Source organism: Clarias gariepinus, chromosome 8, assembly GCF_024256425.1.
Source record: "Clarias gariepinus isolate MV-2021 ecotype Netherlands chromosome 8, CGAR_prim_01v2, whole genome shotgun sequence".
Taxonomy (NCBI): domain Eukaryota; kingdom Metazoa; phylum Chordata; class Actinopteri; order Siluriformes; family Clariidae; genus Clarias; species Clarias gariepinus.
The window spans coordinates 32,226,657-32,248,716 of NC_071107.1; the positions used below are offsets into that span (position 1 = coordinate 32,226,657).

General features: G+C 38.8%; 1 protein-coding gene across 3 annotated transcripts in view; it reads left to right on the forward strand.

The window, feature by feature from the left end:
• macrod2 (mono-ADP ribosylhydrolase 2) overlaps positions 1-22,060 on the forward strand; it is a 617,779-nt gene that overhangs the window by 585,900 nt on the left and 9,819 nt on the right. For 2 of the 3 annotated variants that reach the window (XM_053502322.1, XM_053502323.1), the window contains 4 exons: positions 716-778; positions 5,922-6,020; positions 6,539-6,613; positions 14,378-14,446. In XM_053502322.1, the coding sequence (XP_053358297.1) occupies positions 716-778; positions 5,922-6,020; positions 6,539-6,613; positions 14,378-14,446 (306 nt within the window). The remainder of the gene's footprint in view (positions 1-715; positions 779-5,921; positions 6,021-6,538; positions 6,614-14,377; positions 14,447-22,060) is intronic. The other variant, XM_053502324.1, reaches the window with a different exon arrangement.

A 22,060-nucleotide genomic window follows, 5' to 3' on the forward strand; every position in this document is an offset into this window, starting at 1 on the left:
ACAGTGCAATCTTTGGGATGAACTGGAACTGTGACTCTGCCCCAGTCCTCTTCACGTAACATCAGTGACTGACCTCACTAATGATCTTGTAGCTTTATGGCCAAATCCCCTCAAATCTCAGGGAAGAGTCGAGGCTGTTACTGCTGCCGGTGGAGCACAGGCTTCAGGTTAATGCCCAGGGAGGTTGTATGGACACATACTGTACTGTAGCAGTGTGATAGTCAGGGGTTTGGCCATATGGTGTATATGGTGCTTCGAAATATAGTTTAAAATGCAGACTTGATCACTGTTTCAGTCATTTATTAGATTGCATTTATTATAATTGTTATAAATAATTTACTGGACGCAAATGAAGTTAATACGTGTCTCTAAATAAAAGATGGCTCGATACTGAAGATCCATGCTGTAAACAAACACAAGTTTTTTTGTTGTTTTTTTTTTTTTAAATACAGTAACAGTCTCAAAACAGCTGACTATGTGTTTGTCTCCCATTTTCCTGTTTTATATAAATAAAAAGCAGTATACAGTACTTCATAACAGCGTTTGGATTCTAAGCTTACCCGTACTTCCCTTACTCAAGTATTGTTTATGTAAGATTTATGCGACGTTTATTGTTTGAATGTGTTTACAGGCTGTGTGTAGGCACGGCTCTAAGAACTGAAATTCAAAATTGTGTTGTCCTAAAAGAGCTGTGTTGCTTTTTTTTTTCTCCCAGAAACCTGCACTTTAGCGGCTGAACATCCAGCAAAGGAAACAGCTACAGAAAGAAGTGACCCAAGTAAGAACACTCTGACGTGATTATTAGAAATGTCAGTAAGATGAGGCAGATCACGAAAACAAAAGGGAATCTTTCTTAGCATTAAATTACCCATCATGTTGTTGTTATTTACTTAATGAAGAGCGGAACATGTACTGTATACTATATGATTAAGGGTTCTATTGTGTCCCAGTCAGACAAAAAAAATTATCAGCAATGAACTACAGTTAAATCCATTTTAATCAGCATTTTGAAAAAGTTGATGGTGAGGAAATGATCTCATCATATCACATGACCTCGAACCGGTACATACATACTGGATGTACAGATATATCTTCTAATCTTTGATTGATTAGATGCTTCTTTTTCTACGTTTGAAATAGCGTTTTTCTCATGGACATTACCAGCTGGAAATGGATGCAGAATTTCCTTTAAAGGAACGTCAAGTACTATAATGTTACCCCTCACGAAGTATATGTATTCTAAAAATAAAAACCAGCAGATCAAGTGTTTACATATTTAATATTCACCTACTGAAGGGATTATTAAAGGTTTTACATCACCCTTATTGAAAGCCCGTTCCGTTCAGGCCAGAACAGGTCAGACTATTCTGCATGGGGTGGTTACATGATGCGTTTTTATTCCATTTGGGCTATTATTCCCGTTAATAGCAGCCTGACCTGTACAAATTAAGCAGAATAAATAACTACAATCCAAACATCCATTTCATTTATGTATGGTCAGACGAACCAAGATTATTTAGAGATCCATTATTAAAAAAATAATAATTTCAGCCTTACATCATGGTGTATACAATCCTGATTACACCATCCAGATTGTAAACAAAAGAAAGTGCTCTAATTCCTATGATCTCTACAAACACATCACCTCTACAACCTTTGCACAAATTAGTGTAAGTTAGACCGAGTTAAAAGTTCTTATGAATTAAAAAATGGTCACACCATGATGACATACTGTAATGCAGTAGAAAATGACTTTTTTTTATTTTACAGTAAGTAGATGTGTGCATATTGTTGGTGAGTTTATTACAGTATATCTCCATTAACATTAACAAAATTAGCACTCTGCACATAAACACAGTTGTATTTATGTGTGTGTTGCATTTTTTTTCCATGTGCATGTTTTCTCACCTTTGCGTGTGAACACGGTGCAAAGCGGATGGCCTTCACCATCGCCACATAATCCACCCAGGAGTACACACAGATGTTAGCTGGAACCCCACAGATGAATCCTGCATCCCATTTATAGTGTGTGTGTGCGTGTGTTTGTGTGTGTGTGCGAACATAAGTGCGTGCACGCTCTGCCAGAAACAGCTCGCTTAAACCCAGTGCAATTAAAGGCATTAGCCTGAACCAGCTGCTTCATCTTTCTCCGAAAATTTACTTGTGGAACGTGTGGGCTTTAGTAATAGGTCAGCGTTTTCATCTGTATTCAGGATGTCATTCGGAATTCATAAGATGTCAACAAGGGATGAACAATTACAAGAGCATTTAGTGGCACTCTGAATAACATGAACTGTGAATCTCAGGCTTTTGAGTGAAACCCTGAAGCAGTGAGACGCAGCAGCTGAGCTTTTAGTGCATAAAAATCACTATTAGTCTATAATTTAGCCCAAGTGCAGGTGCAGTCTTACACTCTCGTATCTCATTATGGTTTTATCCACTTAAAAAAGAAAGAAAAAAGAAAGCTGAAGGGCTGAAATTATAATAATTTAACATTTTAAGCTGTTTAAAATAGCGCAATATGCATCAATTTCGTTACGTTTTGAAGGAACACGGCACCTAAAAACACAGTAAATCTGTTTATATTTAAATACAGTACAATGGCGGAATATAAGTATATGATCATTTTTGGTTTTGGTATTTAACACGCTGCCGGTGCATACAGTAGAGCTGCGTCAAATTCAGACAGAACAGCTTTGCTTCTTTCAGATTTGAAACATCTATGTAAAAGAATTTTAATAATAATTAGCTTTTTGCAGCATTCTGCTTCATTTTCAGGCAGTTCCTCTTGGCATGCTCTCTTTAATTCCCCAAGCAGTAAGAAAAAAATTGAACATTTAGAATAGAGAATGTGCCATGCGCTGGATTGGCACCCTGTCTGACCAGGGTACACCTCGTGCCCTAAGTCTCCAGATAGGGATAGGCTCCAGCAATGCCCCCCATGACCCTCTAAACAGATAAAGCGCTATAGATAATTAGTAAGTGAGTGGGTAAGAGAATACAAAATGTGCTCAATACATAGACAATATGCTCTAAACTGAATCGGCATGAGTATAAATTTAATTAGACTTTACATAATAAAAACAAATGAAAATGATGTCTCTAAAAGTACATAAGTTATGTAGCGATCCAGGCAGCTAATGAGGTGAAAAAGTAAATAAATGTACCTTGGTGTGTGTAGACTTGCTGCAGCATTATTTATTAAAATAAATATATAAGTACATCATTTACAGATGTACACAGCAGATGCAACCGTAAGACACATCATAGGGTAATAAACTGTGTTTTACAGGCTACAAGTCGCTCTTGGCCTCTAGCGGGTCAAACGTTTCCTTCAACCACCCTTACTGCTTCACAACTTCCTGAAATATTTCTGTGCTGTCAGGAAAGAAAAACGTGTTGATGTGATAACCTGGCCGTTCAGTTCGTTCAGGTCGTCAGCTGATTTCATTTTACTGCCACATAACGTTGCTGAGCCTCGACCTGAGCAACTGAAGCAACACCAGATCGTAACACTGCCTCCAGAGACTTGTACAGTGGGCACTATACAGTACATGATGCATCACTTCATGCCCTTTCCTTCTTACCCTGATGCACATCGCTCTGGAACAGGGTCAGTCTGGACACTTGAGACCACACTAGCTTGTTCAATTGCTCCAAAATCCGAAATCTTTACGATCCTAGCAAACTGAGGCCTTTCTATCTGATGAGTCTCACTAACGAGTGGTTTTCTCATGGTCACACAGCTGTTTAATCCCAGTCCTGTTATTTCTCATCGTATTGTGCATGTGCAAAGGCTCTAACTATCACAGTCCCTCATCCTAAAGCTGTGCATTCATATAGTCGATGGGTCACTCCAGCAGTGTAATTGAATTATCATAAATATCATGGATATTTTAGCAGAAATAAAGTAATAAGTGGACACACTTACTCAACAAGATTTTAACTTGCCAGATTTTATCTTGTGCGCCAGATAGTTTTCTAGTTAGCAATGTTCCCTCTCTGTTCTTTACAAAGTACAGTATGTGTAGATTCTCTTTTTCTATGTCTCTGAGAGTGCTTTAGTACAGAGGTCTTGGGGAAAGATCTTGTTCCTGAATTATAAAAAGAACATCCCTAGCCAATTTTCTTCTTTGCTGTTGAGTCACACTAAATGCACAGCTTGACATAAGCCTTCATCATCCCATATTAACCACCCTATCCTGTAAGGGTCACAGTGAGCCGTTAGAGTGGATCAGTATTAATATGATTTTTTTTTTCGACATGTAAAAAATTCTCTACGGAATATATGTTTTTTTTTTCACTGTAATACTGGGTTGATCTTGTCCATGTTCAAAAATAATGATATAATAATAATAATAATAATAATAATAATGCCTGATTGTAAATACTGAAGCTGCGTTACTATATTTAAAGAATCACTGCCGGTATTTTACATTTTCCACACACACACAGAACAGAAAACAGATTTCTCAGACCAAAGGAAAAATCGAGCTGGCTGGCCGTGTCATTACTCGGTCAACAAAGCATGCTGAGCCTCCCCTTAACGACGAAAGCTTAAATCCTCACCCCACTATGACGCGGGCAAAGACTCGACTCGCCGCATGTAGCTATCTAGCAGGAGGAAGCAGATTGTGACAAATCGGACCTTTAAGTCATGCTGATCAGCCTTGCAAGGGCACTCACCCAGTTCCCTCACACTAGGGCACAAGAAAAGTTATTCTAAGCAGGTTTAAACGGAGACTATTTTCCCATTTAACACTTGTTCTCGGATCAATAAAGCCTCCAGTTGGCTCTGTAACAAGTATGGAGAGCAAGGCACATGAGTAAGAGTCTGTGGAAAGGGGGGGGTTAAAAAAAAAAAGTGTGGCGTTTTTCCTGTTCGTGTCGCTTTACATGCTGACAAATAGTTATTTCTTTTAAATGGAAAATGGCTGGATGTTTTTTCACTTATTTCAAAAGCACCTGATGCTCACAAAGCCGCTTTACAGAAATCTAGATATAAATTATTTTAGATGCCTAAGGAGAAGAACTGACAATGGCAAGGGAAAACTATTTTGCAGACTCAAAGGGAAGCCATCTTCTTCAAATCATTACTGCATACCATCAAAGAGAGAAAAGCCAAACAGCACTACATGTATTGAAAAGAAAAACGGACTGGCCACTAAGTTCTTATTGTGAATAATAATCCTAGGATAAGCATAAAGAGTGTTTATGATCAAAGTACCCAATAGAAAATGAGGGTGTAAACATAAAATGTGCATTTGGCAATTTAAAGATTTTTTTCTAGACAGTGCTTGGAGCTGGTATGTAACCTGACCTGAAACTGCTTTGAGACAATGACCATTGTTAAAAGCGCTATATAAATAAAATAGAATTGAATTGAATTGTGCCACCAGTGTGGCTCTGGCCCCCTTGGACCGGGAATCTGCAGGGGTGTCTGGCACCAGGACATCGGCAGCGGATCCTGTGGTTGTTGGGGGGTTGCAGGGTGGGCCTCAGTGGATCAGACTTGTGTGCATTCCATGGGTGTTCAGTCAGATTGAGATGTGAGGAATTTGGAAGTCTCATTTCCTGCTGGGACCCGGGCCATCATTATGTACTGGGTCTGGTGTGGGGGAGGCTTTGGTGCATTGGGTGTTCTGGTGCGTTTCTGTTGTAGCTAGCATTAACTAGTCTTAAACTTATGTGATTTGCGCTGAATTGGCTTTTCTATAAGATCAGACCAGATGGCCTGGAGCATGAGCCTTGGGTGCCCATGATCCTGACTCTCATGATCCTGATTAACTTCTTTCATTATTATTATTATTGTTGTTGTTATTTTAGCATTTTGATGATAGCTCAAACATTGTGTTGTGCTGTCAAAAGCAGATCATTAAAATTGATTGAAAAGTCATTGAAAATCAATGTTTGTATTTAAGGGGAAGATGAGAAGTCTGCAGAAGAAAGCAAACCCAAGCAAGAGAAGGAGAAGCATGAGGAAAAGAAGAGCGATTCAGAGGAAGTCTCTGGTAGTGCCGGTAAATTCTCTATTCATTTTACACACAGGCATGAAGATCAAGACAATATTTCCATCACAGTACACACAGCAGATTCACATTGACAAATGTGATACCTAAGCAGTCCATCTCTCAGAGATTCAGAGCATTTTGGGGCTCAGAATCTTGACAGTTATTTTAATCTGAGCTTTTCTGTAGCTTTGTGTGATTGTGTATGAACGCATGCCCACACTCCCTGCCTTGTTTTTTTTTTTTTTTTTTTTTAGGATAATTTAGACCAAGTTATGGATATCCATTTTCTATTCCTAAGCAGCATTCAGATTTGTCCCTAGGCCCCATTATTAAAAATGATAACTGTAATCTGGCTGCCTGCTGGCCGTGCAGTTCAGACTGGCTGAGTTTGAAAGGGCTAATAAAATAGGCAGACACTGTTGGGCTGTTTGAATTATGGATCAAAACAGTTTGAGGACTGAATTAGAATAGGGCTGAGGCAGATTTATCAAATCCTTCAGTTTGTTAATCCTGCTTTCGCACTCCAGGGGTCGAGAAGGAGAAGAGTGGCGGAGAGAAGACTGAGAACGCCCCAGCTGATACAAAACAAGAAGATAAGCCAGGTACTGTCCTTTTTTATCTGTACATGTGCATTTACTTATGTGGACAGTGGTACAGGGATTACCTGTGGGATTTAAACAACAACAATTCTTTTTGGCAGTAGTACAGTACAGAGCTTTTCAATATGCCCTTGATGTCTATACTGTACAAGCAAGAATGATGTGATTGGAAGTCATAAGAGAAAGGCACAACCTCTAAACCTGTCTTTAACCCCTTATTGTTCAGGTCATGGTGGTGTAGGTAGTCTCCAAAAACGAATTCCATGTACACTGTTGTTGTTAGTCTTACGGCTGCAGGTTGGTCTTCCTGACACAACCCTCCCATTTTACCCGGATTCGGTTTGGGCATTGGGTGTATGAGTAATGAGTAACGAGTTATTGATGAAAAATACATTTCCCAAAGACGTTACCTAATTACCACAGGACACATTTGACCAGTTGATGGTCATGCTCGAGTGCCAGCTTGGAAACGGTGGGATTTGACCTCACAACTATCTGATCAGTAGTCCAAAGTCAGCACTCCCACATATATAATACATGCTCATAGGTTGTATTAATTAACACACTCTGGCACACTCTGTTCACAAATTGATTTTCAGGCTGCAGAATGAATTGATCGATGCAGAATGAAATGAATTGTGCCTCGGTAGTAGCGTTGGTAAGAATTTTTTTATTTTTTATCTTAAATGCAGTGTTGAGAAACAGTCCACCAAGCAGTAACACCCAGTTAACAATGGTAACAATGGTGCTTCTTACACTGCAGGCTGCAGTCCACTCAATGACTTACAGTAGCACACAAATGAAAGTTTAGCTCTTTTAAAAAGCTACATGTAAATAAATCCGGCTTTGCAAAGGCCAAGGAAAGAAAGAAATGAAAATTGAGTCCCATCTCTCTCTCTCTCTCTCTCTCTCTCTCTCTCTCTCTCTCTCAGACAGGTGAAGATTTAAAGGAATGCCCCCCAGAGCTTCAGTGGCTTTAAATGAGCTTGGCACTGAGTTGGACCAAGTGTGTCCGGGTTCTGATCATATATTACTGTTTAGAGAACACACAATGTCTTGAACTGTCCGTTTCAAATTATATTTACGTTTTTTTTTATCACATATTAATGATTTTAGGACACTTGCGGTTAAGGGGCTGTGCAGAAGTAGATCTTAAATGAATCTTAATTATGTCTGTAATTGGAATGTAGACATCTTTTAAGCTCTAAGGCAAAACTGAGTGGGCTATGTGTTTGAGAGGAGAGACAGAGAGAGAGAGAGAGAGTTGGCGGAGAGGTATAGGGTGTTAAAGTCGAGCTAAGTGTGCGTGGGAGGAAACCTTGAACAGACAGGAGCGGAAACAGGCCAGCCACACAGTCACTCACTCAGTTACTCAGTCACTCACACGTGTACTGTACTCACACTCACACCAGGCTGTCCATATGCCTGAGAAACAGAGATCCTGCTTGGACGTACTCCATTTATTCAATCTTCTCCTTTTTCTGTCTCTCTCACCCTCTAATTGTCTGTCCTTTCTTTGTTCTTACTCTTGACTGTCTTGGCACTTTTCGTTCTCTTTCCCACCAGAAGGTATATTTATTGTGAAGAAAAAGTGTATTTTAAACAATCGTGCTAAAATGTGTTATTTTATTAAGTGTAAATACTTCCAAGTACATTTTACTCTATATATTTATATTACTATATTTTACAAAAAAATAGGTTAGTAGGTGTTTAAATATTGATCATCAGATAATTGGCTGGAAGCTTTCAGAGAGAGAAGAGAAGAGGCTGGTGAAAGAACAGGTTACAACATAAGTGAGAACTGTCTTTTACCATGATGTAAATGTTTTTTTTTTCCTAAATTGGAACTAAAAGGGCAGGGGAATAAATCTGAATCACATACAAACTTTCAGCCATATAGTGTCCCTGATCCATGTTCTCTTTTTTTTTTTTTTTTTTTTTTTTTTGAAACCAGGGAATTAACACAAAACTTTCTTTTGTCTGTTCCTGTCAAGAGGTCGCCACAGTAGACCATACGATTTGCACACAACTTGGCACGGCTTTTATGCCAGATGCGCTTCTGGGCACAATCTTTCCATTTTTTTAACCGGCCTTGGGACCAGCACTGGATCCAGTGGCTGGGTAGTATGGGATGTGGCAACCCTCCATCGGCAGGGCTCGACCCAGATGCTCAGATTGCCAAATCAACAACCTTAGCCATAGCCACTTGAGGCACCACTCTTCTTAAACCAGGGAATTAATAAATGGCCTAAAGGTAGTCCCTGACTTATGAACGGGTTCCATTCCGGGAGCTTGTTTGTAAGTCTGATTTGTTCCTAAGTCCGACAAAGTAAGTCTTATATGCCTCTGACACGAATATACAATGTGAAGCATACCAATCCACTTGACTTAATCTGTCCCCTTTTCCACTATGGCAAAAACCTTACGATATTAATCTCACACAAATCTAACAGTGATGTCTCTGCACCTTTAAATCCCGAGAGGAATACCGGATGCCATTTTGTCTCAGAGCTGTTTTCCAGTGTATTGGACTGTGAACTCTGTTTTGTTGAGGACTTTCCGAAATTAGGATTATTTACCATTAAAATAGCTTTACAAGACAGTCATTTTCTATCATCATGCATCTGGACTGAACGTTTGAAACCAGTGAGGCCTGACTCATTTCTCCTGCACTCCCACACGCATACAGATACAATATACCGGACTTACACATCGAACATATTGTATATAATGGTAAATATTGGTATCTGGTACATTGGTACTTTTTGTACAGTACACGTGAGCTTTTTCCGTGATTGGACGGGAAGTAGAACCACGGTCCGTTCGTTTCTGCAGAAATTCGTAACTCGAATGGGGGACTACCTGTAAATCTCATTTAATATGATTACTTCAGGAGCATTTTTTTTCTTAAGCAGCATTGTATTTAGATTCTGATTTCATTTTTGTAGAAACAGTGACACATACCATCACTGGTTAGTTAAATATAAGAGATGGGATATGACCTCTGCATCTGCAAGCATCCATGTACAGTAGTGTATTGTTTATTTATTTTTTATTTATCTTGTGTATATTTAATACTGGCCATTTTTAAGATGGTTGTTACTATTATTACTGCATTACTTGTAGTTTTGCACATGAGGCTTTTACATAATTGCCATAAAATTCACCACAGCTCTTTCAAATCTATTATCTTCAATAAAATGATCAGCGTAGGCATGCAGAAAGGTCGGTGCACAGCATTTACTAAAGGTCAGATGTTTTCATCTTTTGTGTGATGCTCTGCAATTTCATCTTTGCATCATAGAGCAGTAAAAAGCATGAAATGGATGTAAGCTATAATGTTAGGGGTGTTTTATATAGCTCTGAAATTGTCCCTGGAAATAATACGAGTGTGTGGGAGGTCTGCAAAGATTTAGCTTTTTTTTTAAAAGAAAAGACTTATTATGGTGACCGTTGTGCTGTTAAGTACAGTATATGAGAAAAGCTAGTTCTGTTAGCTCCTGCTGATGGTAAGCAAAGATTTCTAATGTCTTTTCTGCTTATTTATATTAATACTGTTGTGTTTTAAAAACTGCTCTACTTTCAGTGACTTGAGGTCAATTGTGTAAAAAAAATTATATATGTATACAGTTTACTTAATTTAAGTCTAGTTGAGTACACGCAGATACAGTCATGGGCAAGACTGCAGACTTGACTGATTGTCCAAAAATATCATTGACACCCTCCACAAGGAAGATAAACCAGAGAAGTTTATCGCTAAAAGGGCGGGCTGTTTGCAGACTGCTTTATTGAAGCATATTTATGGAAAGTGGACTGGAAGGATAATTGTAATTGTACTTAAGGACAACAATTGTCAAGCAAAGCAATTGAAGACCTTCACAAGGTTCACATGAAGTGGAGTGAGGCTGGAGTCAGTGCATCAAGAGCCACCATGCACAGACATCTTCAGGGAATGAGTTACAACTGTCGCATTCCTAGAATCATGCCACTCATGAACCAGAGACAACATCAGAAGTGTCTTACCTGTGCTAAGGAAAAGAAGAACTGGACCAATGCTTAGTGATCCAAAGTCTTCTTTCCAGATGAAACTAAATTTTGCATTTTCTTTAGCAATCAATGGCACAGAATCCAAACTGCCCAAGTCTTGTGTGAAGGTTTCACCAGGTCATCTGCTGGTCTACTGCGTTTTATTAAGCTTACAGTCAGTGCAGGTAATCTACCAGGAGATTTTAGAACATTTCATGATTTAGTCTACTGACAAGGATTTATAAGGATGCAGATTTTCCTTTTCTAGCAGGAACTAGCATGTGGTCACAGTGTTAAAATGACCACTAACTGGTTTGCTGACCTCAGGATACTACTGTGCTTGATTGGCCAGCCAACTAGCCTGACCTGAACCCCCATAGGGAATCCATAGGCGATTATCAACAGGACGATGAGAAACGTTTAACCCAACAGATACACTGAAGGCTCCTATCAGAGCAACCTAGTCTTCAGTGATGCCTCAGCAAGGCCAAAGACTGATCGCCTCGATGCCATGCTATATTTATGCAGGGATTCCTGCAAAAGAAGCACCATGTATTAAGTGCATAATTTAACATAAATTTTAAACATAGATTTCTGTATTGTAAATCATTTTGGTTTGATCTAAGGAAATATTTTAATATTTTGAGGTACTGGATTTTTACTTTTCATGCACTCTAAGCTGTAGTCATTGAAATTAATGCAAAAAAAGGCTTTTACATGATGTATAACGTACTTGAAATATTCCTTAATTTTTCTGTTAAATTATGGAGAAAAAAAAAACTTTATTACTTTTTTAATAAAAAAAAGCACTGTATGTAACATAAAAATGACAGATATTTCTCTATCGATTGCAAAAATGTAGTTTCGGGCCTTACTGCAACAGCTTCTTCTAATTGCTTAGGTGCATGAGTGACCTACTGTATACTGTATAGCTGATAATGTTTGGGTTTTTCTTGTGTTTTTGGAGAAAGTCATGTGTTTTCCATAAAAACAGTAAATTAAAAGACATTTTTCTGAATGTTCTTCCAAATCAGCGTTTCTCAACCCAGGTCCTGGAGGACCCCCTGCATGGTTTAGTATTTTCTCATTTCCAAGCACGTCTGACTTAACTAATCAGCTAATTAACAGTGTTTTCTGAAATGATGTAGGTAACGCAGAGCAGGAAAAAAAACACTAAAATGTGCAGGACAGGGGGTCCAGGACCAGGATTGAGAACCACTGATTTAAATGAAGCCGTATTTAATGAATAAGTTATGTAAGTTTCTTCAGTAGGCTAGGTCATGACGAGCATATGAGAAGAAAAGGATGACTGAAAACACGACTGAAAAGTGGAAACGCATTTATTTCAAGCAGTCGTACCATCAAACATATGCATCATTTTGTCCTTGGAGCACAGAATACAAACATGTCAACAGGAAGTGCAGGCATCATAATCTGCATAATGCTTTGAGGTGTCTGTCAAGCACATTCACAGAGATCTTTCCTGGTTATTTCAATGTCAGACTTAAATCATACAGGACCCGTTTGCAATCTTTTTTACCCTTGCCCTTTGTCTGTGATAGTCTATTGTCTGTGATAGTCTATCCTTCGATAGTTCAATGGTCCTTCATGTACTTTTGAAGTATTTGCCTTTTTCATTACCGAAAGCTCCATCGATTTCTTTTAATGAACTGATGCTTCGTTCAATCCATGAGCCAAAAGGGCTTATCAATGTGCAGCTGGTGGAAATCAGTAATACAAGTGACCACGCTGATGTGTCTGTAAACATTCGCTGGCCCTCAGAGAGAAACTTTAGCTGTCAACTTTACAATTCATCTTAGTTAAAATTCTCCAGTAATGTTCAATACAAATGATTAGATCGCTGTTTTAAGGGTATGGTTGGACTTTCTGATGGCTCAAGAAAATGTCCCAAGCTTAGACAAAGCTCTCCGTTCTCGTTACCTGTCCGACAGAGATTAGCCTTGTTTAAATTCAGATCATTAGATATTTGCAGAGGCTACAAAAAAAAGTTTGTTGTGCCCTAGAAATGTCCTTGCAAACTCTTATTATGGTGCAGGGTGGATGCATTTGGCTGGAGATGTTGATGGCACTGGACAGGGTTGAGTGTGTGTGAGGAACATGCATTTTCAAAGCTACTTCTCCTAGATTCTGTGTTTTGGTGAAGTTTTTCCTTGTTCGTTACTTATAGGTAGCTAACTAAACTTTTATACCTGAATTTTAGACAAAGCTATGTTTTTAATACCTGTCAAGCTAAGATTTAACTAAATCAGACTTTGGCTTCAAGTTTTTCAAACTCAGCAAAGGAGGGATTTGACGACACTTTGATCTTGTAAGCCTCTAGTAGTTGAAGCTGGGATTCAGGAGAAAAATGCAGAGCTTCCCAGGTTTGGAACAGTGGAACTGCTCTTTACTCTTAATGACATATGTTGTGGGAGGTACTGCAGGAGTATGAGGTGTCTGTCTGGGTCACTACTTTCTACAATCCAGCCTGTTTATAAGAGCATTTATGAATGTGAATGACTGCTTTGGCAGTAAGGTCAAAATGTGGGTTATATCAAGATGAAGTAAAGAAAGCCGGTTTTTCCAAATACTGTAGCATTGTTCTCTTGGCAGCTGGAGCCTCTAAACACATGTAAACATTTTGTAAATGCAAAGTGGCTGGGAAGAAAATCCAACTCCAAAGCATTTGGTGGAAAAGACTTAGCTCCTCCACTGAGGTCAGGTTTGAGACCTTTTCCCCTGGCGACGATGAAAGGTTGAAGAACTTGACAGTCCAGGAGAGGCTTTTCTTCTCTGAACAGTGAAGAGTGGTTTGGGTAGCTTATAAAGATGCCCCGCTAGATCTGTATAAGGCATGTCCCACTGGACAGAGATCATGGAGCAGACACAGAACCCACTGGAGAGATTAATGTCTCTGAGTTGTCTTGGGAACGTCTGGAGAATCTGTGGCTGGGGATTGAAAAGTCTGGTCTGACCTTCTCAAACTGTTAAAGCCTTATTAGAAACCCAATGAAAAACAAAACAATTAAAATACTGCTTAAAAAATAAAATAAATAGAAGCATAATGAACCTAGACATAATAGAGTCAGTCCATCTGCTCCTGATGGACAAACTCCATCAAATCTGCTCACGTGTGCTCTCAGTGTATCCCAGTGGCCCAGTTAGCATCAAAGCTAACATGAGGGAAGAGAAGCCTCTTACCTGTGTCCCTGAGTGCAGCTTTGAAGATTTGCTTTTGATCAGAACCTTCATCTATCCTGTTGCCTTTTAGGTTGAGATTCAGGGCAAAGATGGGAGGAATACATTTGGTGAATATGTCAGTGCACGCAAACAAGGGAAAAGAGTGATTTGTAAGGTGTGTGATTTGTGTCTGATTATGCAAAGGACGTTTTTTTTTTTTTTTTTTTTTCCCCATGCTTGATTAACATATTCCTTTGTCTCTGGTTTTGTTTCTCAGCCCCGTACACTGTATTCTACACCCACACCCTAATGGTGCCTGCTGCATTTTCAGATTGCAGAGACCTTTTTGAAACGAGGCATCTTAATTAAGGAAGAGCACTCAAACTCCTTCGGATATTCATGACAGCGAAATCATTCGAATATTTTTTTTTTTTAATTAATGTAGCAATCGTCTCATGCTCTTTATGACCTACAGTATGCATGAACTTTAACCAGTTTCGCAACCCTGTTCATGTCTCTCTCTTTTTCCTTTTTTTTTTCCTTGTCATTTTCTTTGCAAAGGCCAAGTAACAAGCATGGACAGCAAGGAAGCAGACACTCAAGGATTAGTGGGGGCCAAAGAGGTAGAGGGTAAGCCTCAGCATCATCTTTTTTTTCTGTCTCTCCATACACATGCAGATCTGTCTCTGCAATATGAGTGTGAATATCCCAGATTAAACTTATCAGCGAAGCTTATATTATTCCACAGATATAGATTTTATTTTAATAATCTCGGTTCACAAAACGTTATTGCTCATATTTTCAAGTCATGGACTTTTTTTTTGCTCATTTTTGTCCAGAAGCGTGCAGAATAATGATCAATAAGATTAATACCAGACTATAAATAAATGTCCGTGTAATGCATGTGTGTGTAACTAGTGGATGTAAATGGGCTAAGACTCAGACCCCATACACCTGCACTGTGCATTTAAACTGTCATCATAACTAATAATAATGCTTTCCTGTTAAAACAAAAGCATGGGCTTGTGGGAGAATGATCTCTCTACTTATCAAATACAGTTGAGCTAAGAGCATGCTAGGGTAATTATATAATGGACTTTTGCTTTCACATTGTTAGCATCAACCCCCAATTTATCACTTTTCTGACAGTTTGCTTGCTTTTAGTGCTAGATTTTTTTTTTTTCTGTCTCTCTCTCTCTCTTTGACATTTCCGCTCGCTTCCTGAACTCTGACCGTAAATACCAGTGCTTCACCACGTACAAAGATTTTCTTGGCAAATTTGCATTTCTTTTGTGTTTTTACCTGTTGAAGCCCTCAATCTCAAAGACGGTCTATGTGCTTGCATCGCTAGTGGCTTTTCACTATGCTAAATAATTCAGAGTGTTCAGAGAGGACCTAGCTACCTGTGACAGCTCAGTTTAGCAGGTATGTAGGTCACGCCAAAGCTCAAACCTTTTTTTTTTTTTTTTGCATCTTTGTTGCTTTTACTTCTCTATTTATGTCTTTTTTCTCCTCTATATTTAAAGCTCCCTTTACAATTTGCATCTTATGTCTTTATTTTATTTATACCTGAGAATTGTGCATTATTTTTCCTGTACATGGAAAAAGCAGAAGACTAAAATGTTAAATAGCTTAATAGTCATTTTAACGGAGATGGCATTTAATTGAACCATTTACAGCAGTCTGAAACATCTCTCTCTCTCTCTCTTTCTCTCTCTCTCTATATATATACTGTGTATAGAGCTTGAAGCACCACAGACATGAGGCGAGGTCATACATTGAAAGAGGTTTTTTTTTTTAATAAAATAATAAAAGGGAAAATTTAAGAAGGCAATGGAGATTATAAAGAGGAAATGTAAGAAATACGTACTGTGAGAAGAATAAAAGTGTCCTAACCCACATGATGGCACGAAGCTGGTGAGCTGTGGCACTGGCAGCAGTGTCCAAACTTTTGACTAATACCGTACTGCACACACACTCACCAGCCACTTCATTAGGTACACCTTGGTAGTACTGATTTGGACCCCCTTTGCCTTTAAAACTGCTTTAATTCTTCATAACATAGATTGGACATACAGTAGATTCACCAATCCAAGAGATTTCTGTCCATATTGACATGATAGCATCATGCAGTCAGCTGCAAATCTCCCGTACCACCACATCCCAAAGGTGAGCTATTGAGATTAAGATCAGATCTGCATTGTCATGTTCAAGAAAAATAAACAGTTTGAGTCTATTTTAGGTTTAAGACATCGTGCGCTATCCAGAGATCATAAAGGGATGGACACAACCCGCAACAATACTCTGATAGACTGTGGCATTTAAACAACAGGTGTGAAACGTTGTTAAAAGGCATGATGCATCCATGTTTTCATGTTTTTTTTACGCCAAATTCTGGCCCTACCATCTGAACGTTGCAGCAGAAATCGAGACTCATCAGACCTTCTGTCTTCAAATATTTTGTTTCTGAAATATCCTCAACATCCATGTCATAAAGTCAGATTCCAGTTTTTCGACATTCTGATGCTGAACATGTACACACACACACACACACACACACACACACACAAACACACTTTGGTCTACTTATGTCAATCTCAATATAAATTATCATGATAATATAGTTTATTGTATTAACCTTTTCAAACTGTACACACTTGAGTGTATCCCTGTCTAACAGCTGCTCTCTAGGCAAACTGTCCCACACTCCTGCTCTCATCTTAATGCACTGAGTGTACCCTATAAGGCAGCTGGCCCCATGTTCTCTTTTCACTCCACTTTAAGGGCCTCATGTTTTCCTAACAATGTCCTTTCTCCCTTGTTGGATAGAAAGATCTTTCAGGGCAGCCAAGAGCCCTTTGAAAAAGCTCTGCTTACAAAGCCAACTCTAACATGCACATCTTGTAATGTTGTGTAAATGTCCCAGCAGCCTGGTGCTGCTTTTTGCCCTCGTCTCTCTCTCTCTCCCTCTTCTGCGTCTTTGGTGACAAAGGGCCGACTACAGACAAGAGGGTCACTTTTTTTTTTTTCCATCCACTAAAGGAACGAGCATCTGCGGTATTTATGACCCGCCTCCGACCCCAATTGCTTCTCAGCTCACTAGATTTTAATTGGCTTCGATTGTCCAGAGCTTTATCATCTCACAGCAATAAAGCAGAGAGAGCGGGTAGGAGCACCTCCTAGATATTCAAGTATTTCCCACAATGCTCCTCTCCAATCATTCATTCATTGGTGCTATAACCACTCGAGTTCCTACAACCCTCGGATATTTACACATGAAAATAAGGGTTTGTTCTTCACATTTAGCACTTCATTAACTCTGTAGGCCTTGCAGCTTCTTAAAGGTCGGTTGGAAGTGTTTCCCGTAAATGCAGGGAGCTCTGGGAATGTATGTTTTAATAAAAGGTGAAACACTGCGGTGACCTCAGTGCATGGAGTACACACAAGAGTCCACTTCTTCATTATTTAACAAAAACCAAAGCAGGTTTTATTCATTAGGAACTTGTTTTGGGTTTTTTTTGGAGAATATTTTAAGAAATCCTCATGTATGACTTTGATATCAGAATGTCTTATTCACAGTGGGTTTTTTTTTTTAATACAAATCACACAATTCAAGTAAATAACACCATGAAGCAAAGTTACAGTTACCTCTTTAAAGTATTAAATGCTTTTTTTAGCATTTAATTGCTCTCATCGCAGTGACTTCTCAATAATTGCACTTTTTAATTTATAAACGAACGACAAGTTGTGCTTTTATTTATTTATTTATTTATTTATTCATTTTAATTACAGTTGCATTTAACGTTGTGTATCCATGACATCCACGCAGCTATAACCAACTATTTTCTCTTACTTGGTGTAATAAAGTAACAAGTAATAAAGAAGCCGCTCTCATGTTGCAAAGAAAACAAAACACAGATCCCATGAAACTCCTTCTCTACGGGTTACTTACAAAATGTTTCTCTATATCAAAGATTGCTCTTCGTTACATAAGAGCACATTTTTTAATCTGTTTATTTTTTACCCTATGATTGTTGTAGTGTCTGCCGTACAAATCCCTGTGAACCCTTTGTTAGTATAGAAACCATAATTTATTCAAACGTTTGCATTAATATAATAAATATGTGATTTATTTAATGATAAAGTGTTAATTATGTCCAAATGACATAAAGTAAAAGTGGAAAAATATTTGACAGCAGGTTTTTTTCCTTATTTGAATACTATTTGTTTAGATTCTGTATAAATCTGATCATTTTCGGACCTGTGGTACAGTACCTGCTTCCCTTTCCTGTAACCCAGCCTTTATAAAAAGGTTGTCATTGTGTCTTAGGCGGACAGCCCGCGCGCGGTATGACAAGGATGTGACAGTCGGTGTTAACACGAAGGTTACCATCGATTGTAAGTCTCATGGACCACTAGGCTCTGATGAGTAAAACATCAATATTTCTGCTTTTTGTTCATCACGCCCGCTCAAAGAGGTCTCTTGTTAAAACTGTATTTCTGCTCGCCACAAAAACCATGCTGATCTTTCCTAGATACTGTGCCCCATGTGAAAGGTTATAACCAGCTCTTCATTGCCTGGTGAGATATCGAGCAGACTTTGTTCAATACACGCATGATGGGTTTTTGTGACTGCCTCAAAGCATTGCGCCTTGTGCTCGTTTTAAAGGAAGACTTTTCGATTAACCCTGAGAGTCAGGTCTGAAAGGGATCCTCGGAGGTGCCAGTCACATGTCACTGGTTTGATTACATGCATTTTCTGTCCCCGGTGCGTTTCTGTTTTCTTTGTTGCGGCTAGATAAGCTGAAAGTCAGAGAGCATGAAATGTGCATGAAAGGAGAGCACATAGTCCAAGCTCTGATAGTTTGCAGAATAACTACCTACATTTACCAGTCACCTCATTAGAGATTCGTAAACCCAGGCAGTGTGACCAAGGAGTTGTAATCTAGGCCGTTGGGTATAAATGGGCTACCAGGGGTAAGCGGTGTTTAAGAAATGGGTAGTTTTGGGGGTTTTTTTTGGCTTCTGCTGTTGCTAACATCCTGCTTGATTTTGCAATAACAATAAAAAAATATATAATAATGATAAAAAAATTATATATATATATATATATCATCAGGAGATTATTTTGTGCAAAGTTTCATTGATATGCTGGAACGTCATTGATGTTTGGGCCCTTTGGATACAGTAAAGGGAAACTCTAATGCCAAAGCAAATTAAGGGAAATTATATACAATAGTGTGCTTCCAACCTTATGGCAGAATTTTGGGAAAACCAAAATATGAGTTTGATGCGAATGTGTCTACAGATGTTTGGACATATCAAAATTCAATTTGTAGCATAGGGGAATGATTTTTTTTGTGTTTTTTGGGGTCAAAGCTCAGAGACAGCATTAAGGACCTTGCTCAAGATCTCAACAATGGCAATTTGGCGATGCTACAGCATCGCCAAATTGCGCCCCCACACACACACACACTTCCATCATTAATCCAGAGCCATAACCCTTTAAGCCACCACAGCCATCTTAATTGCCGATTTTTCAGACCGTCTTTAGAAGAGAGGTGAACAGGCTAAACCCACATTGTCCAAATAAAGTAGAAATGACAGAAAAAGTCCAATAATAACCATCATACAGGTTGTGTGGTTCAAACCAAAAAGCTAACGATATGTTAGTGCAGGGCTTACTACAGTTTGTATGTGCTCCTACATAATGTTTGAAATTTTGACATTTAAATTTCTGCCATTTGGGAGATGCCCTTATGCAGAGCGACTTACATTTATCCTATTATACATCAGCGTGGTTGACGAACTTCTCCAGGGTCCAGCAGCTCGGTGATCCAGGGGTTTGAGAAACCTCCAACACCTGGACCACTAAGCTACCCCTGCTTTTATGCTTATAAAGAGAGCGTGTGCTTCAAGGCTGAACCATAATGATTTAACAATTTTAAAAGTAAGATGGTTACGTAATTGTGGAATTGGTTGAGCATTCCCAATTAACATTAAAACCAACCATAACTGATTCTAATACAGGCTCCTAGTATATTCCTGCTTTTGACTAAGACTCATTATACTGTACATGACTCACTATACCGTATATTTCTCTCAAAATCCATAGGCTCAAGGAACCATAACAGTTTCGCTGATATCATTAGAAATGTATTCATAAAGTTCATTGTAATGAAATCCAACAAGGCAAATCTCTAACTCAACCCCGTTAGTATAACCAGTACAGACCACTGATCTTTTTTTTTAATACAATTTTTTCCTCCCCAAGTCATTGCTTCATTCGGGTTTGACTCTCTTAAAAGATATCATCACAAAATGAAGTGATGTTGATGGCAGGGAACTCGTGATCACTCTGATGTAAGAGTGAGTCAGTGACAGCGCTATAGTGCCCTCTTAACCGGCTGCTTCAGCTTTTAGCGGCCCGTACGGGAGTGTGTGAGTGCGTTTGTGGGTGGCACGCTCTCTTTTAAGCACGCTTAGATGAAGTGAGAGTGGCTGCAGCTGTATTTGATAAGTAGTTTCAGGTGCGCTTTATTCTCAAGCTGTTTACGCGTTAGCAGGATTGAATTACTGAATATTAGCTATACAGGAAATTGCTCTATTACCTAATAGTTAACGTTACTTATAATAGAAAAGCTCAGAAGCCAGGATCTGATTTATACGCTCTCATATAAAGTGTGCAAATGGGATAGATTGTGCACAGAAACTTGGGTGGGACTTGATCACACCTGAATATCAGAATACAGATGTTTAAAGGCTTAGCGTGTCTGTTAAATAAATTGATTTCTATACTATTAATATCGGCTCTTAGGCAGTGCTCATTTGCCCAGATAATCTCCATTCTTTAAGTGACTATAATGTTTAGTAAATCATGTCGTGGGTGTTGAATTCATCTCACCACCTTGACTCCACTTTGGATTTTAAAAACGCCTTTTTGTTACAACTTTACTGTACTGTATGTACTGTCGTTCCCTCTTTTCTCAATAATTTATGGAGTTATAAAATAACCAGCTGTCACTCATGAGTGATCATCATCTAAGGCAGAGATTATATTGATCAGTCTTTATGATAGCAATACGTTTTAGTGGAGTGTTTGTGTTTAATTAGCTCTCTCTCTCAAGCTTTTTATTGATTCTTTTGTTTGCATGAAATGTTACGCATTTAGACACATTACCTTTGGGAGTCCGATTCAACATTGGCGATGTAAGTCTGATAAAACTATACAGTCTGGGTGGAATAAATAGTGAGCGTCACCAGGCTTCAACTGCGGAAATCATCAACTCTCATTTTAATATTAATAAGTAACAAGGCTGTAACAGTTCATCTAGTGTATGGTGGCTTTGTTAATAATGGCCAGAAGGTTGAGAAATTAGTTACTGCAGATTTCATAAAGCTTATATGTCTGTAGTTGCCCAGGGGAGTGAAAATAACCTACTGGTTATTGACTCGGTAGCTAAGTTTCAACTCAATGTGTCTCCTATATGAGCATGTCATGTTACCTACACACACTTTTGTTGTTGTTGTTGCTTCATTTATTAGGTTCCTATGCAATGCACACATGAGACCAGATAACACACTGAAGCTTTTACTTGCTTCTTCAGCTACAAAACAAATCTATCATTTTCCCACCTCTGAACCTCAGCACAGGTACGACTCATCAGGAAGAAGACAAACGATGCAAACTTTTCTAAAGCTCCTAAATCTTCGTATACAGCCCCGCCTTAAATCGTATCCGCTCGCCTGTAACAATGCCATTGAGCTTGACCCCATGAACCAAGTCCATAAGAGATGTTGGCTCTCTCTTGGCACATCAGCTCATTATTTGTGTGATGCAGTCAGTTGGTGCTGACTAACAACACACATCCTGTAGCTTCCACTATCTCGAGAACAAATGGAAGACGGCAGATCTAATTTTCTGCTTGTCTGAGTATGAATATGACTTATGTACCCCTGCTATCCACCTACTGTGGTGAGACGGGGGCCTGAAATTACTCTAAAAGTACCGACCACATAAAGGGGATTTTAACGAGCTTTCAAATTCTCATTATTGCAAACTGCTTTTTATTACAAGCAAGCAGATTAAGTAAAGGGAAAGCCCGACTGATTCAAGCTAAGTAGTTGTGCCCTGTTGGCCGAAACCAGCTAAGAGGCTTTGTTCGGTCTGATTAAATGAAGGCAAGTTCCATGCTAATTTAAGGTTTATTGTTATTCTTTTCTGAATATGATCCCTGATTTAAT